Source organism: Cinclus cinclus, chromosome 33 (assembly GCF_963662255.1).
Source record: "Cinclus cinclus chromosome 33, bCinCin1.1, whole genome shotgun sequence".
Classification (NCBI taxonomy): Eukaryota; Metazoa; Chordata; class Aves; order Passeriformes; family Cinclidae; genus Cinclus; species Cinclus cinclus.
Window position 1 is genome coordinate 2694640 of NC_085078.1, and position 25332 is coordinate 2719971.

At 58.7% G+C, this 25332-nt stretch overlaps 1 protein-coding gene across 1 annotated transcript; it reads left to right on the forward strand.

Moving 5' to 3' along the window:
- LOC134055606 (neuronal-glial cell adhesion molecule-like) lies at positions 1 to 24986 on the forward strand. Its single transcript, XM_062512012.1, has 14 exons — positions 1 to 151; positions 1467 to 1572; positions 2545 to 2729; positions 5740 to 5862; positions 8893 to 9063; positions 10363 to 10474; positions 13527 to 13711; positions 15685 to 15816; positions 16837 to 16980; positions 20657 to 20768; positions 20863 to 21029; positions 22223 to 22382; positions 24331 to 24455; positions 24970 to 24986. The coding sequence occupies exons 1-14, from the start codon at positions 1 to 3 to the stop codon at positions 24984 to 24986; spliced, it is 1890 nt and encodes a 629-aa protein (XP_062367996.1).
- Positions 24987 to 25332: the final 346 nt, after the last annotated feature.

The following is a 25332-nucleotide window of genomic DNA, read 5'->3' on the forward strand; positions in this document are numbered from 1 at the left end:
ATGGCGGTGCCGGGGGGGGCGGGGCTGATCCTGGTGCTGCTGGTGGGGGCGGGGCGCGGCTCGGCCATCGCCATCCCCCCCCAGTGTGAGTGGGGGAGGGGCGGGGGGGAGGGGAGGGGCGCGGGGGAGGGGTTTAACCTGGCCACGCCCCCACCTTAACCCCGGTGTTGGTGGGGAGGGGGGAGGGGCGGGGGAGGGGTCTAACCTGGCCACGCCCCCACCATAGCCCCTCCCCCAGTGTGTGTGTTGGTTAACCTGGCCCCGCCCCCGCCATAGCCACACCCCCAGTGAGTGGGGTGGGGTTTAACCTGGCCACGCCCCCGCCTTAGCCCCTCCCCTCAGTGTGTGTGGGTTAACTTGGCCACGCCCCCGCCTTAGCCCCTCCCCAATGAGTGGGGTAGGAGGGAGGGGTTTAACCTGGCCACGCCCCCACCTTAGCCCCTCCCCCAGTGTGAACGGGGAGGGGCTTAACCTGGCCACGCCCCCGGCTTAGCTCCCCCCCCCAAATTAAAATTAAAATAAAAATTAAAATTATAAAAAAGCAATCAAGAAACCCCTCCCCCCCCCCCGTGCAGACCCCGCCCCTAATTAAATAACGGAATAATTAAATAGTGATTAAATTATAATTAAATAATAATTCAAGAATAATTCAAGACTAATGAAATAATAATTAAATGAATTCGCCTGAGGGCGGACCCCTCCCCTAATTAAATAACGCAATCATTAAATAGCAATTAAATAATAATTAAATAATAATTAAACAATAATTAAATAAATTCTGCTGAGTGCCGACCCCTCCCCTAATTCAACAATGCAATAATTAAATAGTAATTAAATAATAATTTAATTAAATAATAATTAAATTTCCCTGCATGGAGACTCCTCCCCCAATTAAATAATTAACCCCCATATAAAGACCCCTCCCCCACACCTTTCCCCGCCCCTCCCCCCCTTTGTTTTTTTTTCCTGCCCCTCCCCCACCGCACGGGGGTCTCACGGGGACCCCTCCCCCACTCACGCTCTGTCTCTCCCCCCTCTCTGCCCCTCCCCCCACGGACGGTGCAGATTCACTGCAGGAGCGTGAGTTTGGGGGGGGGGAGGGGCTGGGGAGGGTCTGGGGGAGGGGGGGAGGGTCTGGGGGAGGGTCTGGGGGAGGGTCTGGGGAGGGGCTGGGGGAGTGGGGGAGGGGCTGGGGGAGGGGCTTGGGGAGGGGCTGGGGAGGGGCTGGGGGAGTGGGGGAGGGGCTTGGGGAGGGGCTGGGGAGTGGGGGAGGGTCCTGGGGGGAGTGGGGGAGGGGCTGGGGGAGGGGCTGGGGGAGGGGCTGGGGAGTGGGGGAGGGTCCTGGGGGGTGTGGGGGAGGGTCCTGCGGGGTCTCCAAGGAGTTTGGGGGGGTCCCGGGGGTCACACCCGGGGGTCCCTGGGGGATTTTGGGGTCTCCGGGGGTCCCAGCCGTGCCCCTCCCCCAGTCCAGCAGCCCCCCGAGCTGACGGAGCAGCCCCCGGAGCAGCTCGTGGTGTTCCCCAGCGATGACGTCGTGCTCAAGTGCGCGGCCAGCGGGGACCCCCCGGTGCAGTGAGTGCTCACCTGGGGTCACCTGGGCTCACACCTGGGCTCACACCTGGGCTCACCTGGGCTCACACCTGGGCTCACCTGGGCTCACCTGGGCTCACACCTGAGGTCACCTGGGCTTACACCTGGGGTCACCCGGGATCACCTGGGGTCACCTGGGCTCACACCTGGGGTCACCTGGGGTCACACCTGGGGTCACACCTGGGCTCACACCTGGGCTCACACCTGGGCTCACCTGGGCTCACACCTGAGGTCACCTGGGCTTACACCTGGGGTCACCCGGGATCACCTGGGGTCACCTGGGCTCACACCTGGGGTCACCTGGGGTCACACCTGGGGTCACACCTGGGCTCACACCTGGGCTCACACCTGGGGTCACCTGGGCTCACCTGGGCTCACACCTGGGCTCACACCTGGGGTCACACCTGGGCTCACCTGGGCTCACACCTGGGCTCACACCTGGGCTCACACCTGGGGTCACCTGGGCTCACACCGGGGGTCACACCTGGGGTCACACCTGGGCTCACCTGGGCTCACCTGGGCTCACACCTGGGCTCACACCTGGGGTCACACCTGGGCTCACCTGGGCTCACCTGGGGTCATCTGGAGTCACCTGGGCTCACCTGGGCTCACACCTGGGGTCACCTGGGCTCACACCTGGGGTCACACCTGGGGTCACACCTGGGCTCACACCTGGGCTCACACCTGGGGTCACACCTGGGGTCACCTGGGCTCACCTGGGGTCACACCTGGGCTCACACCTGGGCTCACACCTGGGGTCACCTGGGCTTACACCCGGGATCACCCGGGGTCACCTGGAGTCACCTGGGCTCACCTGGGCTCACACCTGGGCTCACACCTGAGCTCACCTGGGCTCACCTGGGGTCACACCTGCGTGTCACCTGTCCCATCTTTGTCACATGTGTCCCCCTGTCCCTCCGTCCCTCTCACCCCCCGTGTCCGTCTGTCCCGCAGGTTCCGATGGTCACGTGACGACCGCCCGTTTTTGGGGGACGTCCCGGGGGTCTCGTTGTCCCCCGGTGGGGGGACCCTGGTGATCAACGCCAGCGCGGCCGCGCGGCTGCAGGGCCGGTTCCGCTGCACGGCCAGCAACGCGCTGGGCACGGCGCTGTCCCACGAGAGCCGCGTCATCGCCGAGAGTGAGACCCCAAAAAATCCCAAAAATCCCCTAAAAATCCCCCAAAAATCCCCTAAAAATCCCCCAAAAATCCCTCAAAAATCCCTCAAAAAATCCCCCAAAAATCCCCCCAAAAATCCCTCAAAAATCCCCCTGGGCTCGGCGCTGTCCCACGAGAGCCGCGTCATCGCCGAGAGTGAGACCCCAAAAAATCCCAAAAATCCCCTAAAAATCCCCTAAAAATCCCCCAAAAATCCCTCAAAAATCCCTCAAAAAATCCCCAAAAAATCCCCCAAAAATCCCCCAAAAATCCCTCAAAAAATCCCTCAAAAAATCCCCCAAAAATCCCCCAAAAATCCCTCAAAAATCCCTCAAAAATCCCTCAAAAAAATCCCACAAAAAATCCCCCAAAAATCCCCAAAAAATCCCTCAAAAAATCCCACAAAAAATCCCCCAAAAATCCCCAAAAAATCCCGAAAAATCCCGCAAAAATCGCCCCAAAAATCCCCCCAAAAATCCCCAAAAAATCCCAAAAATTTCCCCAAGAAATTCCCCAAAAAATCCCCCCAAAAAATCCCCAAAAAAATCCCAAAAAATCCACCTAAAAATCACCAAAAAATCCAAAAAAAATCCCCCCAAAAAAATACCGAAAAATCCCCCCAAAAATTCCCCAAAAAATCCCAAAACTGTTCCCCAAAAAAATCCCAAAAAATCCCCAATAAATCCCGAAAAAATCCCAAAAAATCCCCAAAAAATCCCGAAAAAATCCCAAAAAATCCCCCAAAAATCCACATTAAAATCCAAAAAAATTCCCCAATAAATCAAAAAAAAAATCCCCAAAAAATCCCCCCCAAAAAATCCCAAAAATCCCCCCAAAAATTCCCCAAAAAATCCCAAAACTGTTCCCCAAAAAAATCCCAAAAAATCCCCAATAAATCCCGAAAAAATCCCAAAAAATCCCCAAAAAATCCCGAAAAAATCCCAAAAAATCCCCCAAAAATCCACATTAAAATCCAAAAAAATTCCCCAATAAATCAAAAAAAAATCCCCAAAAAATCCCCCCCAAAAAATCCCAAAAATCCCCCCAAAAATTCCCCAAAAAATCCCAAAACTGTTCCCCAAAAAAATCCCAAAAGATCCCCAAAAAATCCCGAAAAAATCCCAAAAAATCCCCCAAAAATCCACATTAAAATCCCAAAAAATTCCCCAATAAATCAAAAAAAAATCCCCAAAAAATCCCCCCCAAAAAATCCCAAAAATCCCCCCAAAAATTCCCCAAAAAATCCCAAAACTGTTCCCCAAAAAAATCCCAAAAGATCCCCAAAAAATCCCGAAAAAATCCCAAAAAATCCCCCAAAAATCCACATTAAAATCCCAAAAAATTCCCCAATAAATCAAAAAAAAATCCCCAAAAAATCCCCCAAAAATCCCCCAAAAATCCCTCAAAAATCCCTCAAAAAATCCCACAAAAAATCCCCCAAAAATCCCCAAAAAATCCCTCAAAAAATCCCACAAAAAATCCCCCAAAAATCCCCAAAAAATCCCGAAAAATCCCGCAAAAATCGCCCCAAAAATCCCCCCAAAAATCCCCAAAAAATCCCAAAAATTTCCCCAAGAAATTCCCCAAAAAATCCCCCCAAAAAATCCCCAAAAAAATCCCAAAAAATCCACCTAAAAATCACCAAAAAATCCAAAAAAAATCCCCCCAAAAAAATACCGAAAAATCCCCCCAAAAATTCCCCAAAAAATCCCAAAACTGTTCCCCAAAAAAATCCCAAAAAATCCCCAATAAATCCCGAAAAAATCCCAAAAAATCCCCAAAAAATCCCGAAAAAATCCCAAAAAATCCCCCAAAAATCCACATTAAAATCCAAAAAAATTCCCCAATAAATCAAAAAAAAAATCCCCAAAAAATCCCCCCCAAAAAATCCCAAAAATCCCCCCAAAAATTCCCCAAAAAATCCCAAAACTGTTCCCCAAAAAAATCCCAAAAAATCCCCAATAAATCCCGAAAAAATCCCAAAAAATCCCCAAAAAATCCCGAAAAAATCCCAAAAAATCCCCCAAAAATCCACATTAAAATCCAAAAAAATTCCCCAATAAATCAAAAAAAAATCCCCAAAAAATCCCCCCCAAAAAATCCCAAAAATCCCCCCAAAAATTCCCCAAAAAATCCCAAAACTGTTCCCCAAAAAAATCCCAAAAGATCCCCAAAAAATCCCGAAAAAATCCCAAAAAATCCCCCAAAAATCCACATTAAAATCCCAAAAAATTCCCCAATAAATCAAAAAAAAATCCCCAAAAAATCCTCAAAAATCCATCTCAAAAATCCCAAAAAATCCCGAAAAAATCCCGAAAAAATCCCGGAAAAATCCCGGAAAATTCCTGAAAAAATTGCCCCGGTTGTTTTTGGCTCCCCCCGGTGTTTTTGGGCTCCCCCCGGGTTTTTGGGGTCCCCCCGGTTGTTTTGGGCTCCCCCCGGTTATTTTTGGGGTCCCCCCGGTTGTTTTTGGCTCCCCCCGGTTGTTTTGGGCTCCCCCCGGGTTTTTGGGCTCCCCCCGGTTATTTTTGGGGCCCCCCCGGTTGTTTTTGGGCTCCCCCCGGGTTTTTGGGGTCCCCCCGGTTGTTTTTGGGTCCCCCCGGTTGTTTTTGGCTCCCCCCGGTGTTTTTGGGCTCCCCCCGGGTTTTTGGGGTCCCCCCGGTTGTTTTTGGGCTCCCCCCGGGTTTTTGGGCTCCCCCCGGTGTTTTTGGGCTCCCCCCGGGTTTTTGGGGTCCCCCCGGTGTTTTTGGGTCCCCCCGGGTTTTTGGGGTCCCCCCGGTGTTTTTGGGGTCCCCCCGGGTTTTTGGGGTCCCCCCGGTTGTTTTTGGGTCCCCCCGGGTTTTTGGGCTCCCCCGGTTGTTTTGGGCTCCCCCCGGTTGTTTTTTGGGGTCCCCCCGGGTTTTTGGGGTCCCCCCGGTTGTTTTGGGCTCCCCCCGGGTTTTTGGGGTCCCCCCGGTGTTTTTGGGGTCCCCAGCGGCTCTGTCGCCCCCAGACACTCCGCAGTGGCCCAAGGAGAAGGTGACCCCGGTGCAGGTGGACGAGGGGGACCCCGTGGTGCTGCCCTGCGAGCCCCCCCGGAGCGCCGTGCCCCCCAAAATCTACTGGCTCAACAGCCGTGAGTGACCTCACCTGAACCCCGAAATCCTCACCTGTACCCCCCAAATATCACCTGAACCCCGAAATCCTCACCTGAACCCCGAAATCCTCACCTGTACCCCAAATCCTCACCTGTACCCCCCAAATATCGCCTGAACCCCGAATTCCTCACCTGAACCCCGAAATCCTCACCTGAACCCCGAAATCCTCACCTGTACCCCCCAAATATCACCTGAACCCCCCAAATCCTCACCTGAACCCCCCAAATATCACCTGAACCCCCCAAATCCTCACCTGAACCCCCCAAATATCACCTGAACCCCGAAATCCTCACCTGTACCCCAAATTCCTCACCTGAACCCCGAAATCCTCACCTGAACCCCAAATCCTCACCTGAACCCCAAATTCCTCACCTGAACCCCGAAATCCTCACCTGAACCCCCAAAATCTTCACCTGAACCCCCAAATATCACCTGAACCCCAAAATCCACACCTGAACCCCAAAATCCTCACCTGAACCCCGAACCTCCCCGCACACCTTGGTGAGGTTTGGGGGACCCCCTGTCCCCGGGGTCAGTTTGGGGTCACTTTGGGGTCACTTTGGGGTCACTTTGGGGTCAGTTTTGGGATCAGTTTTGGGGTCACTTTTGGGGTCACTTTGGGGTCAGTTTGGGATCCGTTTTGGGCCAGTTTTGGGATCAGTTTTGGGGTCAGTTTTAGGGTCACTTTTGGGGTCACTTTGGGGTCACTTTGGGGTCAGTTTGGGGTCAGTTTTGGGGTCGGTTTTAGGGTGACTTTGGGGTCACTTTGGGGTCAGTTTGGGATCCGTTTTGGGTCAGTTTTGGGATCAGTTTGGGGTCAGTTTGGGGTCAGTTTGGGATCACTTTGGGGTCACTTTTGGGATCACTTTGGGGTCACTTTTGGGATCACTTTGGGGTCACTTTTGGGGTCACTTTGGGGTCAGTTTTTGCTCCGTTTTTGCTCCGTTTTGGGTCAGTTTTGGGGTCACTTTTGGGATCACTTTGGGGTCACCTTTGGGGTGTCCCGCAGGGATCGTGCACATCGCTCAGGACGCCCGGGTCACTTTGGGGTCAGTTTTGGGGTCAGTTTTGGGGTCACTTTGGGGTCAGTTTTTGGGTCAGTTTTGGGGTCAGTTTGGGGTCAGTTTGGGATCACTTTGGGGTCAGTTTTTGCTCCGTTTTTGCTCCGTTTTGGGTCAGTTTGGGGTCAGTTTAGGGTCACTTTTGGGGTCAGTTTGGGGTCACTTTTGGGGTCACTTTGGGGTCAGTTTTTGCTCCGTTTTTGCTCCGTTTTTGCTCCGTTTTGGGTCAGTTTTGGGGTCACTTTTGGGGTGTCCCGCAGGGATCGTGCACATCGCTCAGGACGCCCGGGTCACTTTTGGGGTCACTTTTGGGGTCAGTTTTGGGGTCACTTTGGGGTCACTTTTTGGGTCACTTTGGGGTCAGGTTTTGCTCCGTTTTGGGTCAGTTTTGGGTCAGTTTGGGGTCAGTTTGGGGTCAGTTTGGGATCACTTTGGGGTCACTTTTGGGGTGTCCCGCAGGGATCGTGCACATCGCTCAGGACGCCCGGGTCAGTTTGGGGTCAGTTTTGGGGTCACTTTTGGGGTCACTTTGGGGTCACCTTTGGGGTGTCCCGCAGGGATCGTGCACATCGCTCAGGACTCCCGGGTCACTTTGGGGTCAGTTTTGGGGTCAGTTTTGGGGTCACTTTGGGGTCAGTTTTTGGGTCAGTTTTGGGGTCAGTTTGGGGTCAGTTTTTGCTCCGTTTTTGCTCCGTTTTGGGTCAGTTTGGGGTCAGTTTAGGGTCACTTTTGGGATCAGTTTGGGGTCACTTTGGGGTCACTTTGGGGTCAGTTTTTGCTCCGTTTTTGCTCCGTTTTTGCTCCGTTTTGGGTCAGTTTGGGGTCACTTTGGGATCACTTTGGGGTCACCTTTGGGGTGTCCCGCAGGGATCGTGCACATCGCTCAGGACGCCCGGGTCACTTTGGGGTCAGTTTTGGGGTCAGTTTTGGGATCACTTTGGGGTCACTTTTGGGGTCACTTTTGGGGTCACTTTGGGGTCAGTTTTTGCTCCGTTTTTGCTCCGTTTTGGGTCAGTTTTGGGGTCACTTTTGGGATCACTTTGGGGTCACTTTTGGGGTGTCCCGCAGGGATCGTGCACATCGCTCAGGACGCCCGGTCACTTTGGGGTCAGTTTTTGCTCCGTTTTTGCTCCGTTTTTGCTCTGTTTTGGGTCAGTTTGGGGTCACTTTGGGGTCAGTTTTTGCTCCGTTTTGGGTCAGTTTGGGTCAGTTTGGGGTCACTTTGGGGTCAGTTTGGGGTCAGTTTTTGCTCCGTTTTTGCTCCGTTTTTGCTCTGTTTTGGGTCAGTTTTGGGGTCACTTTGGGGTCACCTTTGGGGTGTCCCGCAGGGATCGTGCACATCGCTCAGGACGCCCGGGTCACTTTGGGGTCAGTTTTGGGTCAGTTTTGGGGTCAGTTTTGGGATCACTTTGGGGTCAGTTTTTGCTCCGTTTTTGCTCCGTTTTGGGTCAGTTTGGGGGTCAGTTTAGGGTCACTTTTGGGGTCAGTTTGGGGTCACTTTTGGGGTCACTTTGGGGTCAGTTTTTGCTCCGTTTTTGCTCCGTTTTTGCTCCGTTTTTGCTCCGTTTTGGGTCAGTTTGGGGTCACTTTTGGGATCACTTTGGGGTCACTTTTGGGGTGTCCGCAGGGATCGTGCACATCGCTCAGGACGCCCGGGTCACTTTGGGGTCAGTTTTGGGGTCAGTTTTGGGGTCACTTTGGGGGTCACTTTTTGGGTCACTTTGGGGTCAGGTTTTGCTCCGTTTTGGGTCAGTTTTGGGTCAGTTTGGGGTCAGTTTGGGGTCAGTTTGGGATCACTTTGGGGTCACTTTTGGGGTGTCCCGCAGGGATCGTGCACATCGCTCAGGACGCCCGGGTCACTTTGGGGTCACTTTTGGGGTCAGTTTTGGGGTCAGTTTTGGGGTCACTTTGGGATCACTTTGGGGTCACTTTTGGGGTGTCCCGCAGGGATCGTGCACATCGCTCAGGACGCCCGGGTCAGCATGGGCCAGGACGGGTTCCTGTATTTTGCCAACGCCCAGGTTGGCGACAGCCACCCCGACTACATCTGCCACGCTCACTACCTGGGACCCCGAACCATCATTCAGAAGGAGCCCCTGGACCTGCGCGTCACCCCCAGTGAGGGCGGGGGGACCCCAAAATCCGCCCCCAAATCCTCCCCCCGGGGATCCCCTAAAGGCACCCATGTGGGAGCCTCTAAATTCCCTTTTTTTGGGGGGGGGATTTTCACCCCAAAATCGTGGGGTGGGACCCCCAAGACCCCCCTGGGACTCCTCAATTCCATTCCCTGGAGACTCCACCCCAAAAATCGGGGGGTGGGACCCCCAAAATCCCTCAGGGGACCCCAAAAAGAGAAGGGGTGGGAGCCTCTAAATTCCCTTTTTTTGGGGGGAATTTCACCCCAAAATCGTGGGGTGGGACCCCCCAAATTCCCAAATCCCCCTGGGGACCCCAAAAGGAGACGCTATAGGAGCTCCTCAATTCCCTTTTTGGGGAATTTCACCCCAAAATCTTGGCCTGGGACCCCAAAATCCGCCCCCAAATCCTCCCCCCGGGGATCCCCTAAAGGCACCCATGTGGGAGCCTCTAAATTCCCTTTTTTTGGGGGGGGATTTTCACCCCAAAATCGTGGGGTGGGACCCCCAAGACCCCCCTGGGACTCCTCAATTCCATTCCCTGGAGACTCCACCCAAAAATCGGGGGGTGGGACCCCCAAAATCCCTCAGGGGACCCCAAAAAGAGAAAGGGTGGGAGCCTCTAAATTCCCTTTTTTTGGGGGGAATTTCACCCCAAAATCGTGGGGTGGGACCCCCCAAATTCCCAAATCCCCCTGGGGACCCCAAAAGGAGACGCTATAGGAGCTCCTCAATTCCCTTTTTGGGGAATTTCACCCCAAAATCTTGGCCTGGGACCCCAAAATCCGCCCCCAAATCCTCCCCCCGGGGATCCCCTAAAGGTACCCATGTGGGAGCCTCTAAATTCCTTTTTTTGGGGGGGATTTTCACCCCAAAATCGTGGGGTGGGACCCCCAAGACCCCCCTGGGACTCCTCAATTCCATTCCCTGGAGACTCCACCCCAAAAATCGGGGGGTGGGACCCCCAAAATCCCTCAGGGGACCCCAAAAAGAGAAGGGGTGGGAGCCTCTAAATTCCCTTTTTTGGGGGGATTTTCACCCCAAAATCGTGGGGTGGGACCCCCCCAAAAAAACCAAAACCTCAATGGAGCCTCCAAATCCCCCACCCCCAAAACTCCCCCCACCTCACAGGGACCCCCCCCTCATTTTGGGATCATCCCCCCTCCCCCCCAATTCCCTTCAGGAGACCCCTGGGGTTTGGGGGGAGGAAGGTGGGGGGAGGTCATAGGAATTTGAGGAGGGGTCTCTAACCCCTTCCCCACCCCCTCTCCTCCCCCCCCAGGTAACTCGGTGCAGTCCAGGAGACCCCGCCTGGTGGTCCCGAGGGACCCCCAACCCACGCACGTGGCGCTGAGGGGGGAGACCCTGGTGCTGGAGTGCATCGCTGAGGGGCTGTGAGTGGGGAGGGGGCTCGGGGGGACCCGGGGGGGGTCTAGGGAGGGTCTGGGGAGGGGTCTGGGGGGGATCTGGGGGAGTTTGGGGGGTCTGGGGGGGATCTGGGGGATCCCTGGGGGGTCTTGGGGGAGTTTGGAGGGAACTGGGGGGGTTTGGGGGGTCCTGGGGGGGGGATCTGGGGGGATTTGGGGGGATCTGGGGGGTCCTGGAGGGTCTTGGGGGGATCCGGGGGGATTTGGGGGGATCTGGGGGGTCCCTGGGTGTCCCGGGGCTGTCAGGGATTATCCCAGTTCCATCCCAGTTCACTCCCAGTTCACTCCCAGTTTAACCCCAGTGCGGTCCCAGTTCAGTCCCAGTTTAACCCAGTTTGATCCCGGTTCCAGGCCCACTCCCTGGGTGTCCTGGCGCAGGTTGAACGGGTCTGGGGGTCCCTGGGTGTCCCGGGGCTGTCAGGGATTATCCCAGTTCCATCCCAGTTCACTCCCAGTTCACTCCCAGTTCACTCCCAGTTCAATCCCAGTTTAACCCAGTTTGATCCCGGTTCCAGGCCCACTCCCTGGGTGTCCTGGCGCAGGTTGAACGGGTCTGGGGGTCCCTGGGTGTCCCGGGGCTGTCAGGGATTATCCCAGTTCCATCCCAGTTCACTCCCAGTTCACTCCCAGTTCACTCCCAGTTCAATCCCAGTTTAACCCAGTTTGATCCCGGTTCCAGGCCCACTCCCTGGGTGTCCTGGCGCAGGTTGAACGGGTCTGGGGGTCCCTGGGTGTCCCGGGGCTGTCAGGGATTATCCCAGTTCCATCCCAGTTCACTCCCAGTTCACTCCCAGTTCACTCCCAGTTCAATCCCAGTTTAACCCAGTTTGATCCCGGTTCCAGGCCCACTCCCTGGGTGTCCTGGCGCAGGTTGAACGGGTCTGGGGGTCCCTGGGTGTCCCGGGGCTGTCAGGGATTATCCCAGTTCCATCCCAGTTCACTCCCAGTTCACTCCCAGTTCACTCCCAGTTCAATCCCAGTTTAACCCAGTTTGATCCCGGTTCCAGGCCCACTCCCTGGGTGTCCTGGCGCAGGTTGAACGGGTCTGGGGGTCCCTGGGTGTCCCGGGGCTGTCAGGGATTATCCCAGTTCCATCCCAGTTCACTCCCAGTTCACTCCCAGTTCACTCCCAGTTCAATCCCAGTTTAACCCAGTTTGATCCCGGTTCCAGGCCCACTCCCTGGGTGTCCTGGCGCAGGTTGAACGGGTCTGGGGGTCCCTGGGTGTCCCGGGGCTGTCAGGGATTATCCCAGTTCCATCCCAGTTCACTCCCAGTTCACTCCCAGTTCACTCCCAGTTCAATCCCAGTTTAACCCAGTTTGATCCCGGTTCCAGGCCCACTCCCTGGGTGTCCTGGCGCAGGTTGAACGGGTCTGGGGGTCCCTGGGTGTCCCGGGGCTGTCAGGGATTATCCCAGTTCCATCCCAGTTCACTCCCAGTTCACTCCCAGTTCACTCCCAGTTCAATCCCAGTTTAACCCAGTTTGATCCCGGTTCCAGGCCCACTCCCTGGGTGTCCTGGCGCAGGTTGAACGGGTCTGGGGGTCCCTGGGTGTCCCGGGGCTGTCAGGGATTATCCCAGTTCCATCCCAGTTCACTCCCAGTTCACTCCCAGTTCACTCCCAGTTCAATCCCAGTTTAACCCAGTTTGATCCCGGTTCCAGGCCCACTCCCTGGGTGTCCTGGCGCAGGTTGAACGGGTCTGGGGGTCCCTGGGTGTCCCGGGGCTGTCAGGGATTATCCCAGTTCCATCCCAGTTCACTCCCAGTTCACTCCCAGTTCACTCCCAGTTCAATCCCAGTTTAACCCAGTTTGATCCCGGTTCCAGGCCCACTCCCTGGGTGTCCTGGCGCAGGTTGAACGGGTCTGGGGGTCCCTGGGTGTCCCGGGGCTGTCAGGGATTATCCCAGTTCCATCCCAGTTCCATCCCAGTTCACTCCCAGTTTAACCCCAGTTCAGTCCCAGTTCAGTCCCAGTTTAACCCAGTTTGATCCCGGTTCCAGGCCCACTCCCTGGGTGTCCTGGCGCAGGTTGAACGGGTCTGGGGGTCCCTGGGTGTCCCGGGGCTGTCAGGGATTATCCCAGTTCCATCCCAGTTCACTCCCAGTTCACTCCCAGTTCACTCCCAGTTCAATCCCAGTTTAACCCAGTTTGATCCCGGTTCCAGGCCCACTCCCTGGGTGTCCTGGCGCAGGTTGAACGGGTCTGGGGGTCCCTGGGTGTCCCGGGGCTGTCAGGGATTATCCCAGTTCCATCCCAGTTCACTCCCAGTTCACTCCCAGTTCACTCCCAGTTCAATCCCAGTTTAACCCAGTTTGATCCCGGTTCCAGGCCCACTCCCTGGGTGTCCTGGCGCAGGTTGAACGGGTCTGGGGGTCCCTGGGTGTCCCGGGGCTGTCAGGGATTATCCCAGTTCCATCCCAGTTCCATCCCAGTTCACTCCCAGTTTAACCCCAGTTCAGTCCCAGTTCAGTCCCAGTTTAACCCAGTTTGATCCCGGTTCCAGGCCCACTCCCTGGGTGTCCTGGCGCAGGTTGAACGGGTCTGGGGGTCCCTGGGTGTCCCGGGGCTGTCAGGGATTATCCCAGTTCCATCCCAGTTCCATCCCAGTTCACTCCCAGTTTAACCCCAGTTCAGTCCCAGTTCAGTCCCAGTTTAACCCAGTTTGATCCCGGTTCCAGGCCCACTCCCTGGGTGTCCTGGCGCAGGTTGAACGGGTCTGGGGGTCCCTGGGTGTCCCGGGGCTGTCAGGGATTATCCCAGTTCCATCCCAGTTCAGTCCCAGTTCACTCCCAGTTTAACCCCAGTTCAATCCCAGTTTAACCCAGTTTGATCCCGGTTCCAGGCCCACTCCCTGGGTGTCCTGGCGCAGGTTGAACGGGTCTGGGGGTCCCTGGGTGTCCCGGGGCTGTCAGGGATTATCCCAGTTCCATCCCAGTTCCATCCCAGTTCACTCCCAGTTTAACCCCAGTTCAGTCCCAGTTCAGTCCCAGTTTAACCCAGTTTGATCCCGGTTCCAGGCCCACTCCCTGGGTGTCCTGGCGCAGGTTGAACGGGCCGCTGCCGCCGGGCCGGGCGGTTCTGGACAATTTTAACAAAACTCTGCGGCTGCGCTCGGTCAGCGAGGCCGACGATGGAGAGTACGAGTGCACGGCACAGAACGGGCACGGCACGGCACGGCTCAGCCACAGCGTCACCGTCGAGGGTACTGGGAGCACTGGGAGCACTGGGATGGGGACTGGGAGCACTGGGAGCACTGGGATGGGGACTGGGAGCACTGGGAGCACTGGGAGCACTGGGATGGGGACTGGGATGGTACTGGGGGCACTGGGAGGGCACTGGGATGGTACTGGGGGCACTGGGAGCACTGGGAGGGCACTGGGATGAGGACTGGGAGCACTGGGAGCACTGGGATGGGGACTGGGAGCACTGGGAGCACTGGGATGGGGACTGGGAGCACTGGGAGCACTGGGAGGAAGATTGGCACGGCACGGCACGGCTCAGCCACAGCGTCACCGTCGAGGGTACTGGGAGCACTGGGAGCACTGGGAGCACTGGGATGGGGACTGGAATGGGGACTGGGGGCACTGGGAGGGCACTGGGATGGTACTGGGAGCACTGGGAGGGCACTGGGATGGTACTGGGGGCACTGGGAGCACTGGGAGGAGGATTGGCACGGCACGGCTCAGCCACAGCGTCACCGTCGAGGGTACTGGGAGCACTGGGAGCACTGGGAGCACTGGGATGGGGACTGGAATGGGGACTGGGGGCACTGGGAGGGCACTGGGATGGTACTGGGAGCACTGGGAGCACTGGGATGGGGACTGGGAGCACTGGGAGCACTGGGAGGAGGATTGGCACGGCACGGCTCAGCCACAGCGTCACCGTCGAGGGTACTGGGAGCACTGGGAGCACTGGGATGGGGACTGGAATGGGGACTGGGGGCACTGGGAGGGCACTGGGATGGTACTGGGAGCACTGGGAGCACTGGGATGGGGACTGGGAGCACTGGGAGCACTGGGAGGAGGATTGGCACGGCACGGCTCAGCCACAGCGTCACCGTCGAGGGTACTGGGAGCACTGGGAGCACTGGGCGCACTGGGAGGGCACTGGGATGGGACTGGGGGCACTGGGATGGTACTGGGAGCACTGGGAGCACTGGGAGCACTGGGATGGGGACTGGGATGAGGACTGGGAGCACTGGGAGCACTGGGAGGGCACTGGGATGGTACTGGGGGCACTGGGAGCACTGGGAGGAGGATTGGCACGGCACGGCTCAGCCACAGCATCACCGTCGAGGGTACTGGGAGCACTGGGAGCACTGGGAGCACTGGGATGGGGACTGGAATGGGGACTGGGGGCACTGGGAGGGCACTGGGATGGTACTGGGGGCACTGGGAGCACTGGGAGGGCACTGGGATGGTACTGGGAGCACTGGGAGCACTGGGATGGGGACTGGGATGGTACTGGGAGCACTGGGAGCACTGTGATGGGGACTGGGATGAGGACTGGGAGCACTGGGGGCACTGGGATGGGGACTGGGATGGTACTGGGAGCACTGGGAGCACTGGGATGGGGACTGGGATGAGGACTGGGAGCACTGGGAGCACTGGGATGGGGACTGGGAGCACTGGGAGCACTGGGAGGGCACTGGGATGGTACTGGGAGCACTGGGAGCACTGGGATGGGGACTGGGAGCACTGGGAGCACTGGGAGGAGGATTGGCACGGCACGGCTCAGCCACAGCGTCACCGTCGAGGGTACTGGGAGCACTGGGAGCACTGGGATGGGGACTGGGAGCACTGGGAGCACTGGGAGGGCACTGGGATGGGACTGGGGGCACTGGGATGGGGACTGGGAGCACTGGGAGGGCACTGGGATGGGACTGGGGGCACTGGGATGGGGACTGGGAGAACACTGGGAGGGCACTGGGAGCACTGGGAGCGTGCATACTGGTCCATACCGGTCTGTACCGGTCCATACTGGTCCATACTGGTCTGTACTGGTTCCAGCCGCCCCGTACTGGGTTCGCCGGCCCCGCAGTGGCACTGGGCTATTCTGGGCTATACCGGGCTATACTGGTTCATACCGGGTTATACCGGTGTGTACCGGTCCATACCGGTCTGTACCGGTCCATACTGGTCCATACTGGTCCATACTGGTCTGTACTGGTTCCAGCCGCCCCGTACTGGGTTCGCCGGCCCCGCAGTTCCGTGTTCGGCCCGGGGGAGACGGCGCGCCTGGACTGCGAGGTGGGCGGTAAACCCCGGCCCCGGATCAGCTGGAGCCTGAACGGGATCCCCCTGCAGGGTACGGGGGGGAGGGGATCGGGGGGGTGGGGGAGGGGATGGGGGGGGTGGGGGAGGGGATGGGGGGGGTGGGGGAGGGGATGGGGGGGGTCCCTCAGGGGATTTTGGGGTCCCCTTGGGGTTCATTGGTGTTCCCGATGGGTTTGGTTTCTTTTTTTGGTGGGGGGGGGGTCGGTTTGGTGTCCCCCAATGTCCTCCCATATCCCAAATGTCCCAAATCCCCACGATGTCACCAGTGCTGTCCCCAGTGTCCCCAGTGTCCCCAGTTCTATCCCCAGTGTCCCCAGTGTCCCCAATGTCCCCAATCCCCCCAGTGTCCCCATTCCCCCCAGTGTCCCCAGTGTCCCCAGTTCTATCCCCAGTGTCCCCAGTGTCCCCATTTCCCCCAGTGTCCCAAATCCCCCCAGTGTCCCCAATGTCCCCATTTCCCCCAGTGTCCCAAATCCCCCCAGTGTCCCCAATGTCCCAAATCCCCCCAGTGTCCCCAATGTCCCAAATCCCCCCAGTGTCCCCAATGTCCCCATTTCCCCCAGTGTCCCAAATCCCCCCAGTGTCCCCAATGTCCCAAATCCCCCCAGTGTCCCCAATGTCCCAAATCCCCCCAGTGTCCCCAATCCCCCCAGTGTCCCCAGTGTCCCCAGTTCTATCCCCAGTGTCCCCAATGTCCCCATTCCCCCCAGTGTCCCCAGTGTCCCCAATTGTGTCCCCCAGCCCTGCCGCTCTCGGGGCGCCGTGCTCTCCGGGACAGGGCTCTGGTCCTGTCCCCAATGTCCCCAATGTCCCCATTTCCCCCAGTGTCCCCAATGTCCCCAATCCCCCCCGTGTCCCCAGTGTCCCCAGTGTCCCCAGTTCTATCCCCAGTGTCCCCAGTTCTATCCCCAGTGTCCCCAGTGTCCCCATTTCCCCCAGTGTCCCAAATCCCCCCAGTGTCCCCAATCCCCCCAGTGTCCCCAATGTCCCCAATGTCCCAAATCCCCCCAGTGTCCCCAGTATCCCCAGTGTCCCCAATTGTGTCCCCCAGCCCTGCCGCTCTCGGGGCGCCGTGCTCTCCGGGACGGGGCTCTGGTCCTGTCCCATCTGGAGCCCAACGATTCCCTGGTGGCCCAGTGCGAGGCCAGCAACAGCCACGGGCGGCTCCTGGCAAACGCCTTCGTCTACGTCGTGGGTGCGTCATCCCCGGGCCCCCCAAAACCCCCCAAAATCTGAGAGATCCGGCTGGGAACCCCAAAACCCCCCAAAATCTGAGAGATCCCGCTGGGATACCCCAAAAACCTCCCAAAATCTGAGAGATCCCGCTGGGACACCCCAAAAACCTCCCAAAATCTGAGAGATCCCGCTGGGATACCCCAAAAACCTCCCAAAATCTGAGAGATCCCGCTGGGACCCCCAAAACCCCCCAAAATCTGAGAGATCCCGCTGGGATACCCCAAAATCTGAGAGATCCCGCTGGGATACCCCAAAAACCTCCCAAAATCTGAGAGATCCCGCTGGGACACCCCAAAAACCTCCCAAAATCTGAGAGATCCCGCTGGGATACCCCAAAAACCTCCCAAAATCTGAGAGATCCCGCTGGGACCCCCCAAAATCTGAGAGACCCCGCTGGGACACCCCAAAAACCTCCCAAAATCTGAGAGATCCCGCTGGGATACCCCAAAAACCTCCCAAAATCTGAGAGATCCCGCTGGGACACCCCAAAAACCTCCCAAAATCTGAGAGATCCCGCTGGGACACCCCAAAATCTGAGAGACCCCGCTGGGACACCCCAAAAACCTCCCAAAATCTGAGAGATCCCGCTGGGACACCCCAAAAACCTCCCAAAATCTGAGAGATCCCGCTGGGATACCCCAAAAACCTCCCAAAATCTGAGAGATCCCGCTGGGACACCCCAAAAACCCCCCAAAATCTGAGAGATCCCGCTGGGATACCCCAAAAACCTCCCAAAATCTGAGATCCCGCTGGGACCCCCAAAAACCTCCCAAAATCTGAGAGGTCCCGCTGGGAACCCCAAAACCCCCCAAAATCTGAGAGGTCCCGCTGGGAACCCCAAAACCCCCCAAAATCTGAGAGATCCCGCTGGGACCCCCAAAACCCCCCAAAATCTGAGAGATCCTGCTGGGACCCCCAAAAACCTCCCAAAATCTGAGAGACAGCGCTGGGACACCCCAAAATCTGAGAGACCCCGCTGGGACACCCCAAAAACCTCCCAAAATCTGAGAGATCCCGCTGGGACCCCCAAAACCCCCCCCAAAATTTGAGAGATCCCGCTGGGACCCCCCAAAAGCCCCCAAAATCTGAGAGATCCCGCTGGGACCCCCCAAAATCTGAGAGATCCCGCTCGGACCCCCAAAATCTGAGAGATCCTGCTGGGACACCCCAAAATCTGAGAGATCCCGCTGGGACCCCCAAAACCCCCCCCCAAAATTTGAGAGATCCCACTGGGACCCCCCAAAATCTGAGATATCCCGCTGGGACACCCCAAAAACCCCCCAAAATCTGAGAGATAGCGCTGGGACACCCCAAAATCTGAGAGATCCCGCTGGGACCCCCAAAACCCCCCCCCAGAATTTGAGAGATCCCACTGGGACCCCCCAAAATCTGAGAGATAGCGCTGGGACCCCCCCAAAACCCCCCAAAATCTGAGCGATATCACCGGGACCCCCAGAAACCCCCCAAAATCTGAGAGATTCCTCTCCCGGATCCCCCAAAATCTGCTCAATCCCCCCCCCCAGGACCCTCCTGGGACCCCCCAGGACTCCCCCAAAATCCGCTCCCATCCCTCTCAGGATCCCCCAAATCCCCTCCCGGTGTTCCCATGGGCAGCCAGAGCATCCCTGGGCAGCCGTTGCCATGGTGACGGCGTCGCCTGGATACGGGCGTGGTACCCACCGCGACGGCGTCTCCATGGCAACCGCGCCCCTCCCCCACCCGCCATCGCCTTAGCGACCGTTGCCATGGCAAGGCAAACCTCCCATCACCGTGACAACCGGTGGTTGCTATGGCAACCGGTCCTAGCAGCCTGGGGTACCGGTTGCCATGGAGACCGGGGGGGGGGGGGTGCTCAGGGTGTGGATTTGGGTGTCCCGGGGATGGATTTTGGGGTCCTGGGATGGATTTGGGGTCCTGGGATGGATTTTGGGGGTCCCGGGGATGGATTTGGGGTCCTGGAGATGGATTTTGGGGTCCTGGGATGGATTTTGGGGGTCCCGGGGATGGATTTTGGGGGTCCTGGGATGGATTTTGGGGGTCCCGGGGATGGATTTTGGGGGTCCTGGGATGGATTTGGGTGTCCCGGGGATGGATTTTGGGGTCCTGGAGATGGATTTGGGATCCTGGGATGGATTTGGGGGTCCTGGGATGGATTTGGGGGGTCCCGGGGATGGATTTTGGGGTCCCGGGATGGATTTTGGGGGTCCCGGGGATGGATTTTGGAGTCCCGGGATGGATTTTGGGGTCCCGGGGATGGATTTTGGGGGTCCCGGGGATGGATTTTGGGTCCCGGGGATGGATTTGGGGTCCTGGAGATGGATTTTGGGGTCCTGGGATGGATTTTGGGGGTCCCGGGGATGGATTTTGGGGGTCCTGGGATGGATTTTGGGGGTCCCGGGGATGGATTTTGGGGTCCTGGGATGGATTTGGGTGTCCCGGGGATGGATTTTGGGGTCCTGGAGATGGATTTGGGATCCTGGGATGGATTTTGGGGGTCCCGGGGATGGATTTTGGAGTCCCGGGATGGATTTTGGGGTCCCGGGGATGGATTTTGGGTCCCGGGGATGGATTTGGGGTCCTGGAGATGGATTTTGGGGTCCTGGGATGGATTTTGGGGGTCCCGGGGATGGATTTTGGGGGTCCTGGGATGGATTTTGGGGGTCCCGGGGATGGATTTTGGAGTCCCGGGATGGATTTTGGGGGTCCCGGGGATGGATTTTGGGTCCCGGGGATGGATTTGGGGTCCTGGAGATGGATTTTGGGGTCCTGGGATGGATTTTGGGGGTCCCGGGGATGGATTTTGGGGGTCCTGGGATGGATTTTGGGGGTCCCGGGGATGGATTTTGGGGTCCTGGGATGGATTTGGGTGTCCCGGGGATGGATTTTGGGGTCCTGGAGATGGATTTGGGATCCTGGGATGGATTTGGGGGTCCTGGGATGGATTTGGGGGGTCCCGGGGATGGATTTTGGGGGTCCTGGGATGGATTTTGGGGGTCCCGGGGATGGATTTTGGGGTCCCGGGATGGATTTTGGGGGTCCCGGGGATGGATTTTGGAGTCCCGGGATGGATTTTGGGGTCCCGGGGATGGATTTTGGGGGTCCCGGGGATGGATTTTGGGTCCCGGGGATGGATTTGGGATCCCAGGATGGGTTTTAACCCCTGTGGGTGCTCAAGGCGGGGATTTTGGGATCCCGGGGGGGGTTCCCTGACCACCCCAAACCCCCCCAGAACTCCAAGTGAGGATCCCAGTGTGCAGATTTGGAATCCTGGGTGGGGATTTGGGATCCCAGGATGGATTTGGGATCCCGGGGATGGATTTGGGATCCAGGGGTTGGATTTGGGATCCCGGGGATGGATTTGGAATCCTGGGTGGGAATTTGGGATCCAGGGGTTGGATTTGGGATCCCAGGATGGATTTGGGATCCAGGGGTTGGATTTGGGATCCCAGGGTGGGGATTTGGGATCCAGGGGATGGATTTGGGGTCCCGGGGATGAATTTGGGATCCAGGGGTTGGATTTGGGATCCCAGGGTGGGGATTTGGGATCCCAGGGTGGATTTTGCCCCCCGTGGGCGATCGAGGTGAAGATTTTGGGATCCCGGGGGGGGTTCCCTGACCACCCCAAACCCCCCCAGAGCTGCCGGTGCAGATCCTGACCCCGGACTCCTCCCGTTACGCCGTGGTGGAAAACCAAACCGCCTTCCTCCACTGCCAAACCTTCGGGGCGCCCGCGCCCACCGTGGAGTGGTGAGACCCCCCCACCCCAAAAAACAAAACAAAACCCCAAAAACCCCAAAACCACCCCAAAATCCCTGTCGGAGCTGGGTGTGACCCCTCGCAGGCTGAACCCGGCTCTGGAGCCGGCCCTGCAGGACGATCGAGCCTTCGGGTTCACCAACGGGACCCTGCGGCTGGGCCCGGCCGGGCGGGGGGACGCGGGGGTCTTCACCTGCCGCGCCCGCAACGCGCACAGCAACGCCAGCATCACCGCCAGGCTCGACGTCAGGGGTGAGCCCCGGGACCCCCGAGTGGGGGGGGGGATCCCCGAGTCCGGTCTGAGACCCCCGAGTGGGGGGGGGGATCCCCGAGTCCGGCCTGAGATCCCCGAGTGGGGGGGGGGATCCCCGAGTCCGGTCTGAGACCCCCGAGTGTGGGGAGACCCCCGAGTCCGGTCTGAGACCCCCGAGTGGGGGGGGGGATCCCCGAGTCTGGTCTGAGACCCCCGAGTGGGGGGGGGGATCCCCGAGTCCGGCCTGAGATCCCCGAGTGGGGGGGGGGATCCCCGAGTCCGGTCTGAGACCCCCGAGTGTGGGGAGACCCCCGAGTCCGGTCTGAGACCCCCGAGTGGGGGGGGGGATCCCCGAGTCCGGTCTGAGACCCCCGAGTGGGGGGGGGGGATCCCCGAGTCCGGCCTGAGACCCCCGAGTCCATCCCGGGACCCCCGAGTCCGGTCTGAGACCCCCGAGTCCATCCCGGGATCCCCGAGTGGGGGGGGGGGGGGGATCCCCGAGTCCGGCCTGAGACCCCCGAGTGTGGGGAGACCCCCGAGTCCGGTCTGAGACCCCCGAGTGGGGGGGGGGATCCCCGAGTCCGGCCTGAGACCCCCGAGTCCATCCCGGGACCCCCGAGTCCGGTCTGAGACCCCCGAGTCCATCCCGGGATCCCCGAGTGGGGGGGGGGGGATCCCCGAGTCCGGCCTGAGACCCCCGAGTGTGGGGAGACCCCCGAGTCCGGTCTGAGACCCCCGAGTGGGGGGGGGGATCCCCGAGTCCGGTCTGAGACCCCCGAGTGGGGGGGGGGGGGGATCCCCGAGTCCGGCCTGAGACCCCCGAGTGTGGGGAGACCCCCGAGTCTGGTCTAAGACCCCCGAGTGTGGGGGGCAACCCCGAGTGTGGGGGGGGGGGGGGACCCCCGAGTCTGGTCTGAGACCCCCGAGTCCATCCCGGGACCCCCGAGTGTGGGGAGACCCCCGAGTCCGGTCTGAGACCCCCGAGTCCAACCCAGGAATCCCCAAACCCATCCTGGGACCCCCAAATCCTCCCCAAACCCATCCTGGGACCCCCAGATCCTCCCCAAATCCCCTCCAAACCATTCCTAGGACCCCCAAATCCTCCCCAGATTCCTTTTGGGACCCCCAAATCCCCCCCCAAACCCCTCCAGACCCCCCCCCCCCCCTCACCCCCGACTCCCCCCAAATTCAGGGGCCACGCGGATCGAGGTGCCCCCCCAGAGTGTGACAGCCAAGAAGGGCGAGACGGTGACGTTCACCTGCAGGGCCACCTTCGACCCCAGCCTGGAGCCCCGCGGGGTCCTGTGGCTGCGGGACGGGACCCCCGTGCTGGAGACCCCCGACAGCGACAAGTGAGGGGGGCTGGGGGGTCCCAGGATGGGATTGGGGAGGATTTGGGGGTCCCAGGAAGGATCTGGGGAGGATTTGGGGAGGATTTGGGGGTCCCAGGATGGGTTTGGGGAGGATTTGGGGATCCCAGGAAGGATCTGGGGAGGATTTGGGGAGGATTTGGGGGTCCCAGGATGGGTTTGGGGGTCCCAGGATGGGATTGGGGAGGATTTGGGGGTCCCAGGAAGGATCTGGGGAGGATTTGGGGGTCCCAGGATGGGTTTGGGGAGGATTTGGGGATCCCAGGAAGGATCTGGGGAGGATCTGGGGAGGATTTGGGGGTCCCAGGATGGGTTTGGGGGTCCCAGGATGGGATTGGGGAGGATTTGGGGGTCCCAGGAAGGATCTGGGGAGGATTTGGGGGTCCCTGAATGGGTTTGGGGAGGATTTGGGGGTCCCGGGATGGATTTGGGGGTCCCAGAATGGATCTGGGGGTCCCAGGATGGATTTGGGGTGGGGTCTCCTGTGGCTGCGGGACGGGACCCCAGTGCTGGAGACCCCCGACAGCGACAAGTGAGGGGGGCTGGGGGTTCCCAGGTTGAGTTTGGGGAGGATTTGGGGGTCCCAGGAAGATTTGGGATTCTCAGTGAGGATTTGGGGTGGATTTGGGGGTCCCAGCGAGGATTTTGGGGGTCCCCGGGAGGATTTGGGGGTCCCAGGGAGGATTTGGGGGTCCCCGGGAGGATTTGGGGGTCCCAGCGAGGATTTTGGGGGTCCCCGGGAGGATTTGGGGTTCCCAGTGAGGATTTGGGGTGGATTTGGGGGTCCCCGGGAGGATTTTGGGTCCCAGTGAGGATTTGGGGTCCCAGGGAGGATTTGGGATTCCCAGTGAGGATTTGGGGTCCCAGCGAGGATTTGGGGGTCCCAGTGAGGATTTGGGGTCCCAGCGAGGATTTGGGGGTCCCAGGGAGGATTTGGGGGTCCCAGTGAGGATTTGGGGTGGATTTGGGGGTCCCAGCGAGGATTTTGGGTCCCAGTGAGGATTTGGGGTCCCAGGGAGGATTTGGGATTCCCAGTGAGGATTTGGGGTGGATTTGGGGGTCCCAGTGAGGATTTGGGGTCCCAGCGAGGATTTGGGGGTCCCAGGGAGGATTTTGGGGTCCTAGCGAGGATTTGGGGTCCCAGCGAGGATTTTGGGGGTCCCAGGGAGGATTTGGGGGTCCCAGGGAGGATTTTGTGGTCCCAGGGAGGATTTGGGGGTCCCAGCGAGGATTTGGGGTCCCAGCGAGGATTTGGGGGTCCCAGTGAGGATTTGGGGGTCCCAGCGAGGATTTGGGGGTCCCAGTGAGGATTTGGGGTGGATTTGGGGGTCCCAGGGAGGATTTGGGGGTCCCAGTGAGGATTTGGGATCCCAGTGAGGATTTGGGGGTCCCAGGGAGGATTTGGGGTCCCAGGGAGGATTTGGGGGTTCCAGTGAGGATTTGGGGTGGATTTGGGGGTCCCAGGGAGGATTTTGGGGTCCCAGCGAGGATTTGGGGTCCCAGCGAGGATTTTGGGGGTCCCAGGGAGGATTTGGGGGTCCCAGTGAGGATTTGGGGGTCCCAGGGAGGATTTGGGGTCCCAGGGAGGATTTGGGGGTCCCAGTGAGGATTTGGGGTGGATTTGGGGGTCCCAGGGAGGATTTGGGGGTCCCAGTGAGGATTTGGGGTCCCAGTGAGGATTTGGGGGTCCCAGGGAGGATTTGGGGTCCCAGTGAGGATTTGGGGTCCCAGTGAGGATTTGGGGGTCCCAGGGAGGATTTGGGGTCCCAGTGAGGATTTGGGGTCCCAGTGAGGATTTGGGGGTCCCAGGGAGGATTTTGGGGGTCCCAGTGAGGATTTGGGATTCCCAGTGAGGATTTGGGGTCCCAGGGAGGATTTGGGGGTCCCAGGGACGATTTGGGGGTCCCCGACGCCGCCCCGGTGCCCGCAGGTTCTCGGTGGCCGGGGACTCGCTGACGGTGGCCGGGGTGGACTACGGGGACCAGGGACGGTTCCGGTGCCGCGCCTGGACCCCCCTGGACACGGCCGAGGCCGAGGCCGAGCTCAGGGTCGTGGGTGAGACCCCAAAAAATGGGGAGGGGACCCGAAAATTGGGGAGGGGAGCAAAAAAATGGGGAGGGGACCCGAAAAATTGGGGAAGGGAGGAAAAAATGGGGAGGGGACCCAAAAATTGGGGAGGGGAGATCAAAAAATGGGGAGGGGAGAGCAAAACATGGGGAGGGGACCCGAAAATTGGGGAGGGGAGCAAAAAAATGGGGAGGGGAGAGCAAAAAATGGGGAGGGGACCCCAAAAATTGGGGAAGGGAAGAAAAAATGGGGAGGGGACTCCAAAAAATGGGGAGGGGAAATCAAAAAAAATGGGGAGGGGACCCGAAAATTGGGGAGGGGGAGATCAAAGAATGGGGAGGGGACCCGAAATATTGGGAAGGGAGGAAAAAATGGGGAGGGGAGATCAAAAATGGGGAGGGGACCCAAAAAAAATGGGGAGGGGACCCCAAAAACTGGGGAGGGGAGATCAAAAAAAGGGGGAGGGGAACAAAACATGGGAAGGGGAGGAAAAAATGGGGAGGGGACCCCGAAAAATGAAGACGGGACCCCCAAAAAATGGGGAGGGGCCCCCAAAAATTGGGGAAGGGAGGAAAAAATGGGGAGGGGACTCCAAAAAATGGGGAGGGGAAATCAAAAAATGGGGAGGGGACCCCAAAAAATGGGGAGGGGACCCCAAAAAATGGGGAGGCGACAACAAAAAAAGGGGAAGGGAGCCCCAAAAAATGTTTTTGGTTTTTTGTATTTTTCCAATTATTTCCCCCCTTTATCCCCCCTTGATTTCCCCCATTTTTTTCCCTAACATTCCCAAAATATTTTTCCCAATTTTCCCCATTATTTCCCCATTTCACCCCATCACTTTTCCCATCATTTTTTCCTTTTTCTC

What these genes read in the sequence shown, in the direction of transcription:
- LOC134055606 (XM_062512012.1), top strand. Translation starts at nt 1, where the DNA reads ATGGCGGTGCCGGGGGGGGCGGGGCTGATCCTGGTGCTGCTGGTGGGG. An exon ending in CCCGCGCCCACCGTGGAGTG is followed by an intron (nt 20,769 to 20,862) that starts GTGAGACCCCCC and finishes GACCCCTCGCAG; the next exon opens with GCTGAACCCGGCTCTGGAGC. An exon ending in GAGACCCCCGACAGCGACAA is followed by an intron (nt 22,383 to 24,330) that starts GTGAGGGGGGCT and finishes CGGTGCCCGCAG; the next exon opens with GTTCTCGGTGGCCGGGGACT.